General features: G+C 43.4%; 2 protein-coding genes across 7 annotated transcripts in view; one reads left to right on the top strand and one right to left on the bottom strand.

Annotated features, from left to right (window-relative positions):
- Positions 1–7,398, bottom strand: part of NOLC1 (nucleolar and coiled-body phosphoprotein 1) — a 52,567-nt gene extending 45,169 nt beyond the window's left edge. The window contains exons 1-3 of one of the 4 annotated variants that reach the window (XM_070752111.1): positions 7,173–7,398; positions 4,843–4,898; positions 701–822 (exon numbers count right to left, since the gene is read on the bottom strand). In XM_070752111.1, the coding sequence (XP_070608212.1) occupies positions 701–822; positions 4,843–4,898; positions 7,173–7,283 (289 nt within the window). In that variant the 5' untranslated portion in view covers positions 7,284–7,398. The remainder of the gene's footprint in view (positions 1–700; positions 823–4,842; positions 4,899–7,172) is intronic. The other 3 variants (XM_070752113.1, XM_070752114.1, XM_070752112.1) reach the window with 3 other exon arrangements.
- Positions 7,399–18,862: 11,464 nt separating this feature from the next.
- The window catches only part of PIK3AP1 (phosphoinositide-3-kinase adaptor protein 1), a 95,188-nt gene continuing 94,980 nt past the window's right edge, over positions 18,863–19,070 (top strand). For 2 of the 3 annotated variants that reach the window (XM_070752104.1, XM_070752106.1), the window contains exon 1: positions 18,863–19,067. In XM_070752104.1, coding sequence (XP_070608205.1) covers positions 19,052–19,067 — 16 coding nt within the window. In that variant the 5' untranslated portion in view covers positions 18,863–19,051. The remainder of the gene's footprint in view (positions 19,068–19,070) is intronic. The other variant, XM_070752105.1, reaches the window with a different exon arrangement.

Raw genomic sequence — 19,070 nt, 5'->3', positions numbered from 1 at the left:
ACAGCCTGCTACCGCACGAATCCCAGCGACCGATAAGGTCCCACAGAGTTGGCCTTCTCTGGGTCCCGTCGACTAAACAATGTCGTCTGGCGGACCCCAGGGGAAGAGCCTTCTCTGTGGCGGCCCCGGCCCTCTGGAATCAACCCCCACCCCCACCCCGGAGATTAGAACTGCCCCCACCCTCCTTGTCTTTCGTAAATTACTCAAGACCCATCTATACCGCCAGGCATGGGGGAGTTGAGACACCTTTCCCCCAGGATTTTTTATATTTATGTTTGGATATGTATGTGTTGTTTGCTTTTTAAATATGATAGGTTTTTTATGTGCTCTTTAATATTAGATTTGTTTTCGCTAGAATATTGTTTTTATTGTTGTTGTGAGCCGGCCCGAGTCTTCGGAGAGGGGCGGCATACAAATCTAATAAATTGAATTGATTTCTAAGAAAACTAAAGTTTCTCAACTGAAACTGTGGTTGAATTTGGGTGTTGTGTGATAAATACTTTTGGTTGCATTCTCGTAATTGGAAGACTTGATAAAAACTCCTTCATAATGGTAAACAAGTATCTGCTATGTTAGCGATGAAACATCATTCTTAGAGTCAAAAGAGGAATCAAATTGTGAGACATTTTATCAGTAATATAGCAAACCACTTTGAAAAAAGCATGAAATATTACACTCGACGTAAACCGGCAAGCCTCACCTTGTTTTTTGACTGGAGGGATTTCATTTTCACTGGAACTTTCATGTTTAGGTAATTTTTTCTTTGTCTTGTTCACAGGAGGCCCATTTGCAAATGCTTGCTGTTTTTTGGCAATAGGTGATCTGAATAGATGGGTGAGAAAGTATAGGAATTACTATTCCTTGTAAAGTTTTGGAATGTTTAGGACAGTGTTTCCCAACCTTGGCAACTTGAAGATATCTGGACTTCAACTCCCAGAATTCCCCCGCCAGCATTTGCTGGCTGGGGAATTCTGGGAGTTGAAGTCCAAATATCTTCAAGTTGCCAAGGTTGGGAAACACTGGTTTAGGAGACATATGATTGTAACCAGTGTGTGAAGGTAAATATAGCTGAGCATATCGCAATGACTGAAAAAAAGATCATTTCATGCTCCAATATAGAAAGTGGGGGAAATGAAAACGTTCATCTAAATATTCACAAAGATTAAACTAGTCAAGAAGATGTGATATAATTTTTATCTCAGTCTGTAATTAAAAACAATCCCAAAGGGCCCATTTGAAACATTCATAGCCTGCAGACATAATGTAGTTACTGCTGGTATCCTATTAACCTATACAATGAATATTTCTTGGAAGAACAAAGTTTATTAATATGAAAGGAGTTCAAAATAATTTAGTATAAAAATGCAACTATTGGTAAATATCTCCACAACCTTAATTTTACTTCTTTATATAGTACAAAGGAAACATGTCTCATTTATTTACAAATGTATGTGCTTATATAACATACATCTGCTAGCAAATAAACTCATGAAGTTATACACATACACCGTACTTCACAATTTATAACAATTGGGACTAGAATTTTCATTTCTAGGCAATGCAGTTGTAAAGTACAAATCAGGTCACTATTGCTTCACTGAATCCCATGGTTATTCAGTTAGCCACTTCCTTCTGACCTTTCAAAACTAAAGGCAGTGTGAAAGCTAGCAGGAAGTTGCAAGCAAGTAGGTAGGTGGCTGCTGCCAGGTGAGGGGAAACCAAAGGGTATGCAAGAGGTGTGGCCAACATCTGGGAGGCTGAAAGGGTGTGCACTAGATGCCACAGTGGGAGCACTCATAGGGTTCAAAGGTTCAGAAGAGAGGAGGGGGAGAATGCACAAGGGTATGCAATAGCACAGTGCAGATCAGGGTGTGCAAGGGAGTATTATTATTATTATTATTATTATTATTATTAATTAGATTTATATTTTTATAAGTGGTATTACACACCCGTTCAACTTGCATGCTTTCAGCAGAACGTTAAAGGTATCTGTTGGCATGGGTGCCAAGATAAATGAGTGTTTATGCATATGCTCTGGGAATGCCCAGTGGTGCAGAACTTTTGGCAAAAAGTGCTAGAGGATATTAATAGGATATTAAATACAGTATAAGATGGACGATTAATAAGGAAATGGCAATATTAGTAAAAAGTAGTGAGATGGGCGAATACAGAGAAATAAAACAAGCAGCGATAGAAAGCACTCAGGCGGTAATAGTCTTGTGGGTGGAAAGATGCGACAAAATGGACAATGCAAAATTGGTATAGGTATATGGTGGACCACATTCAATTTGAGATTATGGATAAAAGGATGAATTTGATGAATGAAACTGATTTGCAACAGCTGATGGGGCGATGGGACATGGTAAGACGATATATGGCAAGTAGGATCCGAGACCAAGCTATAAGAAACAAGTTGGAATCACTCTATAATATGTAAAGAAATATTTCACTCTTGGGTTTAAATGATTTATACAAAAAATACCCCCAACTGGGGGTGGAGTATGATTGACTGTCTGGTGGTGGGATCACTGAGCACAGCTGTCATACATCTCATGCAAACCATACATAAAACGAAACGGTCCAGGGGAATCAATTTCCCCATGCCTGACGACAAAGGTGGGTTTTGAGGAGTTTGCGAAAGGCAAGGAGGGTGGGGGCCATCCTAATCTCCGGGGGCAGCTGATTCCAGAGGGCCGGGGCCGCCACAGAGAAGGCTCTTCCCCTGGGTCCCACCAGACGACATTGTTTCGTCGACGGGACTCGGAGAAGGCCGACTCTGTGGGACCTAACCGGTCGCTGGGATTCGTGTGGCAGAAGGCAGTCTCGGAGGTATTCTGGTTGGGGGGAACATACAAAGGTATTAGATGAAAGGTGTAGTGGATGAAAGATGCATGAAGGTGCAGTGAGGGTCGGAGTACTGTGGGTGTGCAAAAGAGCCAGCATGATTGATGTGCGTGTTCCCCGTCAGCCTTTAGAATTCTCAGATTCAGTAGACGGAGATGACGTAGAAGTTGTCAATTACCCTGATTTAAGAGATGTGGGGGAAGCTATCCACAGCCATCCAACAAAAGTATGCAGTCATGTTTCTTCTGATAGTGGAGTCTTAGAATACAGTCCTTGGTTAAATCCAAAGTTCAGAAGGTTGCAGAAAAGACAGGACAAAATTGGAGGGAAGAGGTTTAATATGCTATTTCAAAGTGTGTAAATTAATTAATTAATTACATTATTTCCGGAATTCAACGGAAGAGAAGAACACTTTCTTCAAAGTGACAGAAAACCAAGATGGTGATTTATGTCATCTCTCCGAATAAGTGAGTGTTTCTAGTGCATGATAAACTGCTTTTCAACAGTGTGAACCTGACTCAGAGATAAGAAGATGTTTTGAAGTAGACAGCTTGTTAATTAGAAAGACTTATAACTTCGTAATTTAGTCTGTAAGAGCTGAATGCATAGCTCCGTGCCGGAGCTGCAATGACGAGATCCAAAGTGGAAGGAATGAAAGAAATGTTATTTTGAAAATTACCAGCCTGTAAAGCTCTTATTATTGGAACAGTCAGCTTGATCAGCCCAGGTCCAGAACAATGATGAGGCACAGGCTGGGAAGACGGTATATGGGTGGTAGGGGACTTACTCAAAAACTTGCAACTTTATTGGCTGGCTTCCCCACTGACTTTCTATGGAAAGTTATAAATGTGATTCTAGGGTGCTTTCATGAGTTCAAACTGGTTGCCAAATGGACCGATTACATGACCATAGGAGTGCTGGAATGGCTGCAACTCTGAGATGTCTCCTAATCACAATTTGTTCAGTGCTTTTATAGTCTTAGTCACTGAACAAATGGTCATGGTTAACAAATGCACTTTACTCAACTATTAAGGTATATGAAACATTTTGTAAATAATGCATACCATGCCCTTGCTTGGACAATTGTTTTGTTTGGACCCAGAACCCACTTGCTTTTTGTCCAGATGTGTGTTGCAGAGGCAGCATTACCAAGATAGTGGCACACTGAGAAAAGGAGCTGGGATAATCAAGAGCAAGGTAGATAAGACCAATCAAGTTGCTCCTGTTGCACTTGAATTCAAGCCAGATAGCAGCAGGGGGAAAACAGCATTGGGAATGGGGAAGGTATAGGTTGGGAACAGAGTACAGTATAGCAGTGAAAAAAATCAGAAAAAAATTGGCTGAAACAACTGCAAAATGAAACGTAGTCAAAGACTAAATTAGGAGCATAGCAGTTGCAGGCAAAGAAGGTAATGGGGATTATTCAATCTGCAAGAGCCATCTGCTGCCCAGAGTATTTAGGGAGTTGGACGGCATACAAATTGAATTAAATAAATAAAAGAAATCAAATAAATCTGGACTTTGTTGTAGTCAAAACCTGAAGAGCCACAGAATTTCAAATTGTGGTTCAACCACAATCCTGTTAATCCCCAAGTCACAATATATTCCGTACTCTGCATAATTTTCATTATTCCATGTTATCTGCACTGATCTTGCCTCAATTGGGGCAATAACGATCTATTCACTGCGAACTGTAAAATAAACAGGGAGTCTACTAGAAATAAGTATTAGAACAAATGTTACGTGTTCCTTATCTTCTGGGATTGGTGAGAAACTGTTGCTAACTTCCAGCCATCACAAACAGAAAGACCCTGAAGGATGCAAAGTTTGCAGGTAGCTAATCCCTAATTTAGACTCCCAGTCATTTAATTATTACTAGTTTCACATACATCCACAGCAGAAAGACTTAAATCTCATGGCAAATCATTGAAAATTAAGCTAGCTAGCTAGCTAATTTGTTTTAAAAAGTAATATATAACCTTTTCCCTGAAAACTTACTTTAGCCAATAATTGAAGATATCAAGGAGAGAAGCAGCATTTGGATCTTGCTCAGTCTACAAAAGAACCATAAAGAAAATGAAAATGGGGGGGGGAATAAGATAAAGCATATTTTTGAGGTTAGAGATCCATATAACAATCCTGTCATCTTGCAAACAACTTACGGTATATCAGTGATGGCAAACCTTGTTTCCCTTGAGTGCCGAAAACTGTGCCCACCGCCATAATTCAATGCCCCCCACATGCCCTGCCCCCACACATGAGCACACACACAAACATCCTGCTCCCTGACATCCAGTGGGCCTTGTAGGCCTGTTTTTCTGTTTCCCCAGGCTCCAGAGGCTTCCCTGGAGCCTGGGAAAGGTGAAAATGGCCTCCCCACTCCCCATATGCCAGAAATGGCCAGCTTCCCAACTTCTGGTGGGCTTGATAGGCTCATTTTTTGCCCCCCCTCCCAGACTAGAGCCCAGGGAGGCCAAAAATGCCCACACAGACTGTCCAAAATTAAGGTGGCTGGCATGCTGGAGCTGAGCTAAGGCAACAGCTTGCATGCCAGCAGATAATAATAATAATAATAATAATAATAATAATTTATTAGATTTGTATGCCGCTCCGTGTGCCACCTCTGGCACCTGTGCCTTAGGTTTACCGTCATGATTCAATATCATGAGTACAGAGCTGTTACATAAAGCACTCCCCACAGATACAGGGGGAAAGATCAAAAGCAACATGAGAAAATATTATTTTACTGAAAGAGTAGTAGATCCTTGGAACAAACTTCCAGCAGACGTGGTTGGTAAATCCACAGTAACTGAATTTAAACAGGCCTGGGATAAACATATATCCATCCTAAGATAAAATACAAAAAATAGTATAAGGGCAGACTAGATGGATCATGAGGTCTTTTTCTGCCGCCAGTCTTCTATGTTTCTATACAAATGGTCCTTAACAGAACTTACAACAGTTCACTTAGTGACTGTTCAAAGTTACAACAGCAGTAAAAAGTGACTTATGACCATTTTTCATACTTATGACCATTGAGACATCCCCATGGTCACATGATTTACAGTCAGATGCTAGGCAACTGACTCACATTTATGATGGCTACCCTGTATGGGGGTCATTTGATCAACTTTTGCTACCTTCTGACCAACAAAGTCAACAGAGACACTAGTTTCACATAACAACAGTGTGACTAATTTACCAACTGCAGTGATTTGCTTCACAACTGTGGCGGGACAAAGCTCACTCAACAAATATTTCACTTAGCAACAGAAATTTTGGGCTCAATTGTGGTCCTAATTAGAGGATTACCTGTACTGTTATTTGCTAGAGAGCGAGGGTGGTGCAGTGGTTAGGCTACTTCAGCTGCTAGCTGTAGTTCAGCTATCGCAGTTCAAATCTCACCACCAGCTCAAGGTTGACTCAGCCTTTCATCCTTCCCAGGTGGCTAAAATGAGGATCCAGATTGTTGGGGCCAATAGGCTGATTCTGCAAAACTGCTTAGAGAGGGCTGTATATAAGTCTAAATGCTATTGCTACACGCTTATACCTCAGCAAGGCCAGACAGCAATAACATAGGGATGACTAGGGGGTGTAACATTCCAAATAATGACAATTTCCCCCCCAAGTTTTTTAATTTTCCTCTACATCAAAATCATACATACCACATACTTTCTAAACAAATCAAGAAACATCTATTATATTTTTAATACATTAAAATAATAACCTAATTTATATTCAAATTCTAATTTATAATATTCAGTCTATGTCATACTTTCCCCAATCCCTTCTCAGGAGGCTACTGCACCTCTTCTACCTACTTTCTTACTCTACCTCTCCCTTCTCCTCCTCCTTCCTGGAGTAGCTCCGAGTTGAGTAGCAGCGTTTCTTTCAATGCCACGTGCGGCCAGACTATTCCCATAATGCAGAGGTCTTCAAACGTGGCCACTTTGAAGACTGGTGGACTTCAACTCCCAGAATTCTCCAGCCAGCTACGCTATGCTATGGTGGCTGGGGAATTCTGGGAATTGAAGTCCACAAGTCTTAAAGCGGCCAAATTTGAAGACCTCTGCCATAAGGTTTCATCTAAGCTGCATTTGACCTCGACGGTATTTTCCAGCCTCCTTTCTTCCTCCTTCCCACTTCGGGAACACCTGTCCTTGCCGACAACCAAATTCCGTGCCGACATCCAATTGCCCGTCCTGCCCGCCAACTCGAGAGCCGCGCAGACCTCCTGAAGGCACTTCGGAAGCGGCGGCGGGGATTCCCTGCCCTGCAGTCCCGTCGGGAGATGCCCTTCCGGGCGTGCCCGCCCACCTTGGACTCACCACTGCAGCCGCTTTCCCGAAAGCCCGCGCCGCCCCATCGAAATGGTTCTCCCGCAGGAAAGTCAGCACCAGCGGGAACAAGTCGCTCGGCACCGCACGCTCCGACGCCATCTTTCAAACCGGAAGAGGCGGTCGCCGCGCCGGATGCTGGGCGGGGAGGACAACGTAAAGCTATAAAATGCAAGAGTGACGCTTCTAAGTTCGGTATTTTCTGCGGCTACAGTGAAAAAGCCGCAGCGCCTTCAGAAGAAGCCACTGCTTTTGAAACCTGCTGCATGGAATGTTGGGAAGAGGGACAAGCAGTTGTTGGGGGACAGTCTGTAAAAGGGGTAGGCAAAATTGGCTCTTCTATGACACGTGGACTTCAACTCCCAGGATTCCCGAGCTAGCATGATTGGCTCAGGAATTTATTTATTTTTATTTTATTTATTTATTTGTTTAGTTAGTTAGTTAGTTAGTTAGTTAGTTAGTTAGTTAGTCCAATACACAATGAGGGTTTTAGTGGGTATATATATATATTTATTTATTTATTTTGTCCAATACACAATACATATTGAAGAGGATAGACATGAAGTATTATATATAAAGAAAAGGTATAAAAGTAAAGGAGAAGTTATATGAAAGGAAGAAAAGATATATGATATATGAGATAAGGAGAGACAATTGGACGGGCCGAAAGGCAGGCTAGTGCACTTATGTACGCCCCTTACTGACCTCTTAGGAACCTGGAGAGGTCAATCGTGGAGAGTCTTAGGGAGAAATGTTTGGGGCTGGGGGCTGACACCACTGAGTCTGGCAATGAGTTCCACGCTTCGACAACTCGATTGTTAAAGTCATATTTTTTACAGTCAAGTTTGGAGCGGTTGATGTTAAGCTTGAATCTGTTGCGTGCTCTTGTGTTGTTGCTGTTGAAGCTGAAGTAGTCATTGACAGGCAGGACGTTGCAGCATATGATTTTGTGGGCAATACTTAGATCGTGTTTTAGGCGTCATAGTTCAAAGCTTTCTAGACCTAGGATTGATAGTCTGCTTTCGTAGGTCATTCTGTTTCGAGTGGAGGAGTGAAGGGCTCTTCTGGTGAAGTATCTTTGGACATTTTCTAGGGTATATATACACATAGTAAAATACATGATGAAGGTTATAGAGGAGATACTCATAGTAAAATATATCTAAGAAAGAATAGAAAAGAAGATATAGTAATAGAACATATCAATGCAAGAATAGAAGAAGAGATATAGGAATAGAAGAAAGGTATAGGAGATATAGGAGAGCAATAGGACAGGGAACGGAAGGCACTCTAGTGCACTTGTACTCGCCCCTTACTGACCTCTTAGGAATCTGGATAGGTCAACCGTAGATAATCTAAGGGTAAAGTGTTGGGGGTTTGGGGATGACACTATGGTGTCATCTGGAAGTTGAAGTCCACAAGTCATAGAAGAGCCAACTTTGCCTACCCCTGGTCTGTGATAGCGGGCTGACATGACGAAAGAGCAGCTCCCGCCCCGTGGCTATTGGCCAACCGGGACTACTCTCCCTGCCAATCTCTAAGCTTTAACATTTGTGGACTTCAACTTTGCTGGCTGAGGAATTCTGGGAGTTGCAAGTCGGTTTCTAAGAGGTCTGTAAGGAGCGTGCATAAGCCCCCCACTGCCTGCCGTCCCTGTCTTATTGCCCTCTTTTATCGTTACTTTTACTTACGTTGTTTATACAAACTATTGCTATCCTATACGAATCCCAGCGACCAGCGAGTCCTGTCAACTAAATAATGTCGTTTGGCGGGATCCAGGGGAAGAGCCTTCTCTGTGGCAGCCCTGGCCCTCTGGAACCAACTCCCCCCAGAGATTAGAATTGCCCCCACCCTCCTTGCCTTTCGTAAGCTCCTTAAAACCCACCTCTGCCATCAGGCATGGGGGAACTGAGATATTCTTTCCCTCTAGGCCTCTACAATTTATTCATGGTATGTTTGTATGTATGTTTGGCTTCATAATAAGGTTTTTTTTTAGTTGTTTTAGTATTGGATTGTTACATGCTGTTTTTATCACTGTTGTTAGCCACCCCAAGTACACGGAGAGGGGCGGCATACAAATCCAATCAAAAAAGGAAGGATGGAAGGAAAGAAAGAAAGAAAGAAAGAAAGTGTTAGACAAATAAAGTAAGTAAGTCTTAAAGTTGTCAGGTTGTGACCCCTACTTTGTGCGCCGGGAAGCAGAGGATCTCCCTATGGCAGTGGTGGCTAACCTTTTTTCCCCTCGGGTGCCAAAAGCACGCATGCCCACATTCATAATGCAATGGCCCTTCCATGCGCCCTGCACATGTGTGCGCAACCCCCCCAAATGCATGTGCGACCGCCTGTTTTCTCCTCACATCCCAAAACAGCGCTGGAAGGGGGGGAAGCTTCCCATCCCCAAAAGCAGGGGTGCGCTACTGCCCGGATGGGGGGATGGAAGCAGTGGGGTAGCAAAAATGGAGTTCCACCCCAGAACACCTGTTCTGTCAAGCTCTCTGGTAGAATCCTTCCAAAAATGCAGATACAATTTCAGACACACACACACACACACACGTTTGAAAATTCAAAACAATGTTCTTTATAATGAAAATTCACTTAAACCAAGCCCTCTTTGGGGATAGCAAAGAGCACTGGTCTCCAAACAAACTGGTAATTTGTACATGTCCCTTATCAGTTCTGTGATACTTATCTTGCAGCTGTGAGGCAATTCACAGTCCTTCTTTCACAAAGTGAAACACACTTTGCTCTGGTTTAGTTTCAAAGCGGGGGAAAATCAGCACACAAAAGGTCAAAGTCAGTAAAGCAGTTACGAAACACAACAATCAGATAACCCTCCACAATGGCCAAACCCACAGGCTGCTATTTATAGCAGCCTCACCAATTACCACAGCCCCACCCAACCACAGGTGGCCTCATTTTCTTTGATAATAATCTCTCAGTTGTTGTTGCCTATGCATCGCTCTCCGCATGCGTGGCTGTATCATTAACTCTTGTTCCGAATCCAAGGAGGAGCTAGATAATTGATCTCCTTCCGAGATGTCTGCCCCACTCTCCTCTTCCCTGTCACTCATGTCTTCTTGGTCAGAGGAGCCTTCATCAGCAGATTCCACCGGGAGGGGGGCAAAACAGGCCTGCAGCATGTGGATGTCTCCCCCACATCCACAGTCCTTGGGGCAGGAGCTGGGCCAGAGCTAACCACAACAACACCCAATTTGCATTGAAAGATGTTGAAAGAAAATGCATAAGCCATGCCCACAATGTGGTAGTAAAAATTTTGGTATCCCATCACTGCCCAAAAGGCACTGGGAGAAGGGAAAAGCGTCCCGTCCGATATTCCCTCTAATTTTTTCAGTTTGTGCAGAAAATTATAGTGTTCAGCACATTTTCATGCCTGAGCACCTGGTTTTTTTTCACAGGTGTCACCCAAGACAACCACCAGCAGGAGGTTGGACTAGAATGACTAGAATTCAGTGGTCCCCAACGTTTTTTCCACCAGGGACCAGTTTCAGCAAGACAATTTTTCTATGGCCCAGTGGGGGCGGAAAGGGGCGTGGTTGGGGGCGGGATTAAGCATGGGGGTGCTGGTCCTCCCCGCCCCTCTTTCCCGCCATCGTCCTGTGGCCGGCAGAACCTGCCTCCCAAGCCCTCTTGCCCAGCGGGAGCTAAGCGCTGGAGAGAGGGGGTCAGGCTGGCCCTCCTGCCTCCCCCCAGCCAAAAACGCAAAAGCGCCCCACGGCAGAAGCCAAAAGAGGCTTGAGCCTCTCGGTCCTTCCCGCCCCTCTGTCCCATCCATCGTCCTGTGGCCGTCAGAACCTGCCTCCCGAGGCCTCTTGCCCGGCAGGAGGCGAAGCGCTGGAGGGAGGGGGTGGCGGCATGAGGGCCGGCAGCTGCTGACTCCACGGACCGGTGCAACATGCCCTGCGGCCCGGTACTGGTCCGCGGCCCGGTGGTTGGGGACCCCTGGACTAGATGACCCACAGGGTCCTTTCCAACACAAATGATAAATAAATTAAATAAACTAGTTGCGTAATTATTTGGGACTTGGTGCTGGGGCAGAACAAGGTCCCTTCCCACTATTTAAACAGTGCAGTCAGGCGGTAGGGAAAGCAAGTAGGATGCTTGGCTGCATAGTTAGAGGTATAACAAGCAGGAAGAGGGAGATTATGATCCCGGTATATAGAGTGCTGGTGAGACCACATTTGGAATACTGTGTTCAGTTCTGGAAACCTCACCTACAAAAAGATATTGACAAAATTGAACGGGTCCAAAGATGGGCTACAAGAATGGTGGAAGGTCTTAAGCATAAAACGTATCAGGAAAGACTTAATGAACTCAATCCGTATAGTCTGGAGGACAGAAGGAAAAGGGGGGACATGATCGAAACATTTAAATATATTAAAGGGTTAAATAAGGTCCAGGAGGAAGTGTTTTTAATAGGAAAGTGAACACAAGGACAAGGGGACACAATCTGAAGTTAGTTGGGGGAAAGATCAAAAGCAACATGAGAAAATATTATTTTACTGAAAGAGTAGTAGATCCTTGGAACAAACTTCCAGCAGACGTGGTAGATAAATCCACAGCAACTGAATTTAAACATGCCTCGGATAAACATATATCCATCCTAAGATAAAATACAGAAAATAGTATAAAGGCAGACTAGATGGACCATGAGGTCTTTTTCTGCCGTCAGACTTCTATGTTTCTATGTTTCTATTTTATTCTGTTATTCTGCTTGCCTAATTATTGACATCACTAGCATACAAAGATTCCAACTGAGATTAGCATGATCAATAATTTCAAGAACAAAAAACTACAAATAGGCAAATTTCCCTTGCAAAATCAGCCGATTTGCATGGGAAGAAATCCTGGTAAGCTTCTTTACATATTATTTGTTAACCAAACTAAATATTGAGTGGAACTAATAGATTTTGGAAGATGTATTTGTTCCCGACTAGTATATTATGTTTACAGAAGGCTTCATTTTAACAGAAGGCTACAATTCTTTGCATGTTTCTTTGGATATAAATGCCAACTAGCAGAGGAATATTTTGCTAAATAACGGTCTAGTCACTAAAATATCAAAGATTTGCTGATTCCTCCAGTTCAAAGTTTTGAAATATGCTGTGTTAGGGCCTGGGCCAGCTATTACTCCCACAGATGGGAGAGACGCGGCACACACTGAATGCGAAAGCCTGGCTGACAGCCAGGAAGATGTGGCAGACAGCCAGGAGGGCAAGGCCACTGGTACGCAGCAGACAGCCCAGGGGATTTGACATACAGTCCCTCAGACAGTCTTTCGTCTCTGGATTCTTCTGCAGATCAATATATTGATCTGCATAGCCGAAGAACTATGCAAAGAAGGGATCACTTTAAGGAGTATTACAAGTCATTATAGGAGCACCTGGGCTGGGTGTGGTTCTTATACTGAGGGCTGGGTGTGGTTCCCTTAATGAGGGCTAAAGGTATAAAAGGGAACAACGGCCCAAGGCAAACTAAGGCTGTTTATCTGTGTTATTTTGTGGTTCCTGCTCTGAAGTTTCTGTTCCGTGCCGTTGGAGTTTTCAACTCAGCTTTTTCAGACAAGTGGGAGGTGAAAACTCTGGGATTTGCTGATTGCTTCAAAGATTCAAAAGGACTCCTGAAATGTCTTTGCTCATTCAAGGTTGTCTTTGTTTGTTTTTTCCTGTGTTTTTGTATGCGGATGAAGTAAGCCTTGCACTATCATTGTTTTTGGACACTAAGAACTGTTTTGAGTAACCCTTTTTTGTTTATTTAATACAAGTTTGCTGATTAGCAGAGCACGTGTGTGTTTGATTCCTTTCCCTTGGACTATTACGCATTGCCTGAGCCAATCAGGCAGAACAAAATATAAATTAGCATGTTACTTAATGTTCAATTTTATAAGGGCTCTATTTTAAGAGAACTGTCTGAGATAGTTTATCTGCAATTTTGTACATGAAACTATCTTTACTGCCCAAAAGCAATATCAGTAAATCTGACTAAGCCCAACATTTATTACAAAAGTTGAGTATCTCAATGTATACCTTTTTGTGACAGTTTCCATCATTTTCCAACCAAAACTGATAAAGGGGGAAAAAGTTTTCTACTGTTTTGAACCTGGAAGAGAAATGTGTGACATTTCTCTGCCCAACCCACCCATTCCCAAACAAGCTCACTTGGTGACTTTGGAGCAGTCTCTCTGGCTCCACATTTTGTGCCCGATTCCATGCTAAAACGAAGAGACCCTGTCATTATTAATCTGAACTAGACCGAAGATTCATCCAGATTGCAGTAATCTGAGCTAATGATGGAAAGGTCTTAGCTATTTTCAATGGCTAAATTATGGTTGCTTTAGTCATGTTTTAGAAGAGCCCTTCACTCCTCCACTCGAAATAGAATACCCTATGAGACTAGACTTTCAATCCTGGGCCTAGAAAGTTTAGAACTAAGACGCCTTAAACAAGATCTAAGTATTGCCCACAAGATCATATGCTGCAACGTCCTGCCTGTCGGCGACTACTTCAGCTTCCACCACAACAACACAAGAGCACACAACAGATTTAAACTTAATATTAACCGCTCCAAACTTGACTGTAAAAAATATGACTTCAGTAACCGAGTTGTCGAAGCGTGGAACTCATTACCGGACTCCATAGTGTCATCCCCAAACCCCCAACACTTTACCCTTAGATTATCTACGGTTGACCTATCCAGATTCCTAAGAGGTCAGTAAGGGGCAAGTACAAGTGCACTAGAGTGCCTTCTGTCCCCTGTCCTATTGCTCTCCTACATCTCCTATACCTTTTTTCTATTCCTATATCTCTTCTTCTATTCTTTCATTGATATGTTCTATTACTATACCTTCTTTTCTATTATTTCTTAAATATATTTTACTATGAGCATCTCCTCTATAACCTTCATCATGTATTTTACTATGTGTATATAGATATATACCCACTAAAACCATCATTGGTTTTAGTGGGTATAACTAACTAACTAAAATAAAATAAAATAAAATAAAATAAAATAAAATAAAATAAAATAAAATAAAATAAAATAAAATAAAATAAAATAAATAAAATAAAATAAAATAAAATAAAATAAAATAAAATAAAATAAAATAAATAAATAAATAAATAAAATAAAATAAAATAAAATAAAATAAAATAAAATAATTAAACAAATGGTGTGGCTCCCTAGGAAGCTTGGAGCGACCAACCTACTCCACAGTCTGAGCAAAATGGTGGGGAGGGGTCCAACAGCTTTTAGGGCAGAATGCAGTGGAAGCAGTCCCAAAATTGGGACCCATATCCAAAAGAAAGCAACTGCACCCTGAAAGCTCTCTGCTCCCCTGCACATGCCCGCACATTTCCTGCAAGCAGGGCAGGCCCAAAAATCAACTGGCAGACAGGAGGCGTGCAGCTCGCATGCCCACAGAGTGGGCCATAGGTTCTCATCACTGCCCTATGGGGTAGGCAAAGTTGGCTCTTCTATGACTTGTGGACTTCAACTCCCAGCATTCCTAAGCCAATCATGCTAGCTCAGGAATTCTGGGAGTTGAAGTCCACATGTCATAGAAGAGCCCCTGCTGAGACCTATGCTGGCAGTCCAAGTGCGCCACCTATCTTGCCAACCTGTGTTCACAGCAAAAGAGGCAAGACAAGGAGAGCAAGCAATGTTATTTCCCGCCCGCTCGTGACAGGAAGAGAAGAGGAAGCAGGACCGCCAGTTACTCGGTCGCTGTGGGCTCAGATGACTGGCAGAAAATGGCACCGGACCAGATTATCTCAGGGATCGCCTTCTGCTCCACGAATCCCAGCGACCAGTTAGGTCCCACAGAGTTGGCCTTCTCCGGGTCCCGTCAACTAAACAATGTCGCTTGGTGGGACCCAAGGGAAGAGCCTTCTCTGTGGCGGCCCCGGCCCTCTGGAACCAACTCCCCCCAGAGATTAGAATTGCCCCCCACCCTCCTTGCCTTTCGTAAGCTCCTTAAAACCCACCTCTGCCGCCAGGCATGGGGGAACTGAGATACTCTTTCCCCCTAGGCCTTTACAATTTTATGCATGGTATGTCTGTATGTATGTTTGGTTTTATAACAATGGGTTTTTAACTGTTTTAATATTGGATTGTTATATGCTGTTTTTATTACTGTTGTTAGCCGCCCCGAGTCTATGGAGAGCGGCGGCATACAAATCCAATAAATAAGTAAGTAAGTAAGTAAGTAAGTAAGTAAAGAAAGAAAGAAAGAAAGAAAGAAAGAAAGAAATAATGAATGAATGAATGAATGAATGAATAAATAAATAAACCCACAACAACAGTAACAGAGATGGAAGGGAGCTTGAGGTCATCTAGTCTAGACCACTGTTCTTATAAGAGATTATTTCCCAAATGTCTATCCAGTCTCTTCTCAAAAGCTTCCAGTGACAGGACACCCACAACAAGTGGAGGCAATTTAACTTAAAAACCTACAAAACTACCACTGGGACCAGGTGCATTACATCCCACAGAGTGGGCCTTCTCCGGGTCCTGTCAACTAAACAATGTCGGTTGGCGGACCCCAGGGGAAGAGCCTTCTCTGTGGCGGCCCCGACTCTCTGGAACCAACTCCCCCCAGAGATTAGAACTGCCCCTACCCTCCTTGCCTTTCGTAAACACCTTAAAACCCACCTTTGTCGTCAGGCATGGGGGAACTGAGATATCTCCCCCGGGCCTAAACAATTTATGTATGGTATGCTTGTATGTATGTCTGTTTAATAATGGGTTTTTAAAAATATTTTAAATTGTAAATTTATTAGATTTGTTATAAATTGTTTTTTATTGTGTTGTGAGCCGCCCCGAGTCTACGGAGAGGGGCGGCATACAAATCACATAAACATAGACATAAACATCCCAGAGTTCTAAAGGAGCTGGCAGATATTGTCTCAAAACCACTGTACCACATCTTTCAAAAATCCTGGAACACCGGGGAACTACCAGAGGAATGTTAAAGAGCTGATATGGCTCCCATCTTCAAAAAGGGGGGGGGAACAGACCCAGGAAACTACAGACTAATCAGTCTAACATCAATATCCAGGAAGATGCTGGAAAAGATAATAATAATAAAAAAAGATCTGCCAACATCTAGAAATGAGTAAAGTAATGACTAGCAGTCAGCATGGATTTGTTAAAAACAGATCATGCCAACCCAATCTTATTTAATTCTTTAATATAGTGATTAAATTAGTAGACCAGCAGAATACTGTGGATATAATATACTTAAGAATTCAACAAAGCATTCGACAAAGTAGCCTCCCTGAGTCCTTGGAGAAGGGTGACATATAACTCAAATTAAAGAAAGGAAGGAAGGAAGGAAGAAAGAAAGAAAGAAGACCACAACCTACTTCTTGATAAGCTAGAAAGAAGTGGGATAGATAGTATCATCACCAGATGGATTTGTAACTGGCTGACTAACCGTACCCAACAAGTAGTACATAGAAACATAGAAGACTGACGGCAGAAAAAGACCTTATGATCAATCGAGTCTGCCCTTATACTATTTTCTGTATTTTATCTTAGGAGGGATATATGTTTATCCCAGGCATGTTTAAATTCAGTTACTGTGGATTTACCAATCACGTCTGCCGGAAGTTTGTTCCAAGGATCAACTACTCTTTCACTAAAATAATATTTTCTCACGTTGCTTTTGATCTTTCCCCCAACTAACTTCAGATTGTGTCTCCTTGTTCTTGTGTTCACTTTCCTATTAAAAACACTTCCCACCTGAACCTTATTTAACCCTTTAAGATATTTAAATGTTTCGATCATGTCCGCCCTTTTCCTTCTGTCCTCCAGACTATACAGATGGAGTTCATTAAGTCTTTCCTGATACGTTTTATGCTTAAGACCTTCCACCATTCTTGTAACCCGTCTTTCGACCCGTTCAATTTTGTCAATATCTTTTTGTAGGCGAGGTCTCCAGAACTGAACACAGTATTCCAAATGTGGTCTCACCAGCGCTCTATATAGCGGGATCACAATCTCCCTCTTCCTGCTTGTTATACCTCTAGCTATGCATCCAAGCATCCTACTTGCTTTTCCTACCGCCCGACCACACTGCTCACCCATTTTGAGACTGTCAGAAATCACTACCCCTAAATCCTTCTCTTCTGAAGTTTTTGCTAACACAGAACTGCCAATACAATACTCCGATTTGTACTTAATGGGTCTATGTACTTGTACTTAATGGGTCTATGTCTACATGGAAGGAAGGAAGCAGTGGGGTTCTACAAGGTTCTGTCTTAGGCCCAGTACTCCTCAATATCTTCATAAATGACTTAGATGAGGAAATGGAAGGAACCTATCAAATGTGCAGATGATGCTAAGCTGGCAGGAATACTTAACAGCCTAGAACCCATGCCTCCAGACCTAGATGTTGGCTGAACCCACCACTGGCCGGTCTTGTCCATCATCCCCCCCTCCCAGTCACTCATTGCCTGCCCTAAGATGTTAAGGGTGATACAGTAATACCTCATCTTGCGAACTTAATTGGTTCCGGAAGGTGGTTCGTAAGGCAAAAAGTTCGTAAGACGAAACAATGTTTCCCATAGGAAACAATGTAAAAGCGATTAATGCGTGCAGGGGGGGGGAATTGTAAAATGGCGCTCTATTGGGCGCCACTGCCTGGCTGTCACCTTTTAAAACATCCGGGAGGCTTCTCGGCGTTCTCCCGAACGCCGAACCCGGAAGTTCAACAAAGGTTTGGGTTCGGGTTCAGGTTCCGGAGGCCGCCAAGAAGCGCCCGGCTGTTTCAGAAGGTTACAGCTGGGCACCGCCACCCAGCGGAGCGCCGTTTTTGCAGTCAGCAGTGACGTTTTTGGCCGATCTGGAGGCTGAAACAGAGGTGGGGAATCCCAATAGGGAATTCCATGGGCGGAGCTTTGATGTCACGAAGACGTCCTTCCTGGAGGCCATGTTTCGGCTTTGTTCACGCTTTGAAATACAGTATATATATGTATATATCAATTATCTTTCGTCACTGTACATACAATGCATAAACTATACTGCTCAAAAAAATAAAGGGAATACTCAAATAACCCATCCTAGATCTGAATGAATGAAATATTGTCATTGAATTTTTCATTTGCACAACTATTCTATTTGCACAACAGCAGGTGAAATTGACTGTCAATCAGTGTTGCTTTCTAAGTCAGTGTTTCCCAACCTTGGGGAGTTGAAGTCCAAATACCTTCAAGTTGCCAAGGTTGGGAAACACTGTCCTAAGTGGACAGTTTGATTTCACAGAAGTTTGATTTACTGGGAGTTGTATTCTGTTGTTTAATAAGTGTTCCCTTTATTTATTTTTTGTTTTTTTTCAATTATTTATTTATTTTTTGAGCAGTGTACAACACTGAGATTGGTGCTTTGTCACTTATTTTGTTTACAGTATCGTACAATACCGGCAGCGAAGACTCCCGTTCCCCCGGAGAGGCGCCTTCCCTATCTTCACAGAGGTCGGCGGGCTTCAGTTCATTGCCCTCAGCCTCCTGAGGTGGCCCAATTTCCCCAGCTGGGTTGCGCCGAGCGAACCACCTGCGGCCGAGGCGCGCGGCTAACCGAGCGGGGGGGGGGGACTCCATTCGCCTAGCCGTGGGAACTCCGCCCTGGGCCGGCCGTGGCTTATTCTACCGGCGCAGAAAAAAGGGGAAGGGGAAGGGAGGAAGTGGTCGCCGCCCTCAGCCGGCCGGTTCTGGCTGAGGCGCCACAACTGTCGCGTCCCCGTGAGAGGAGCTCGTCTCTCCCCCACCAGCGCCGGAAGGAGGCCGGGGCAGGACCTCCGGCTGACTTGCCGGCCATAAGGGGGGGGAGAGCTCGACTTGTCTGAGGGGAAGCTCGGCATGGCCGCCGCCCCAGGTA

This window comes from Erythrolamprus reginae, chromosome 5 (genome assembly GCF_031021105.1).
Source record: "Erythrolamprus reginae isolate rEryReg1 chromosome 5, rEryReg1.hap1, whole genome shotgun sequence".
NCBI classification, from domain to species: Eukaryota; Metazoa; Chordata; class Lepidosauria; order Squamata; family Dipsadidae; genus Erythrolamprus; species Erythrolamprus reginae.
This window is presented reverse-complemented; position numbering and strand designations above follow the sequence as displayed.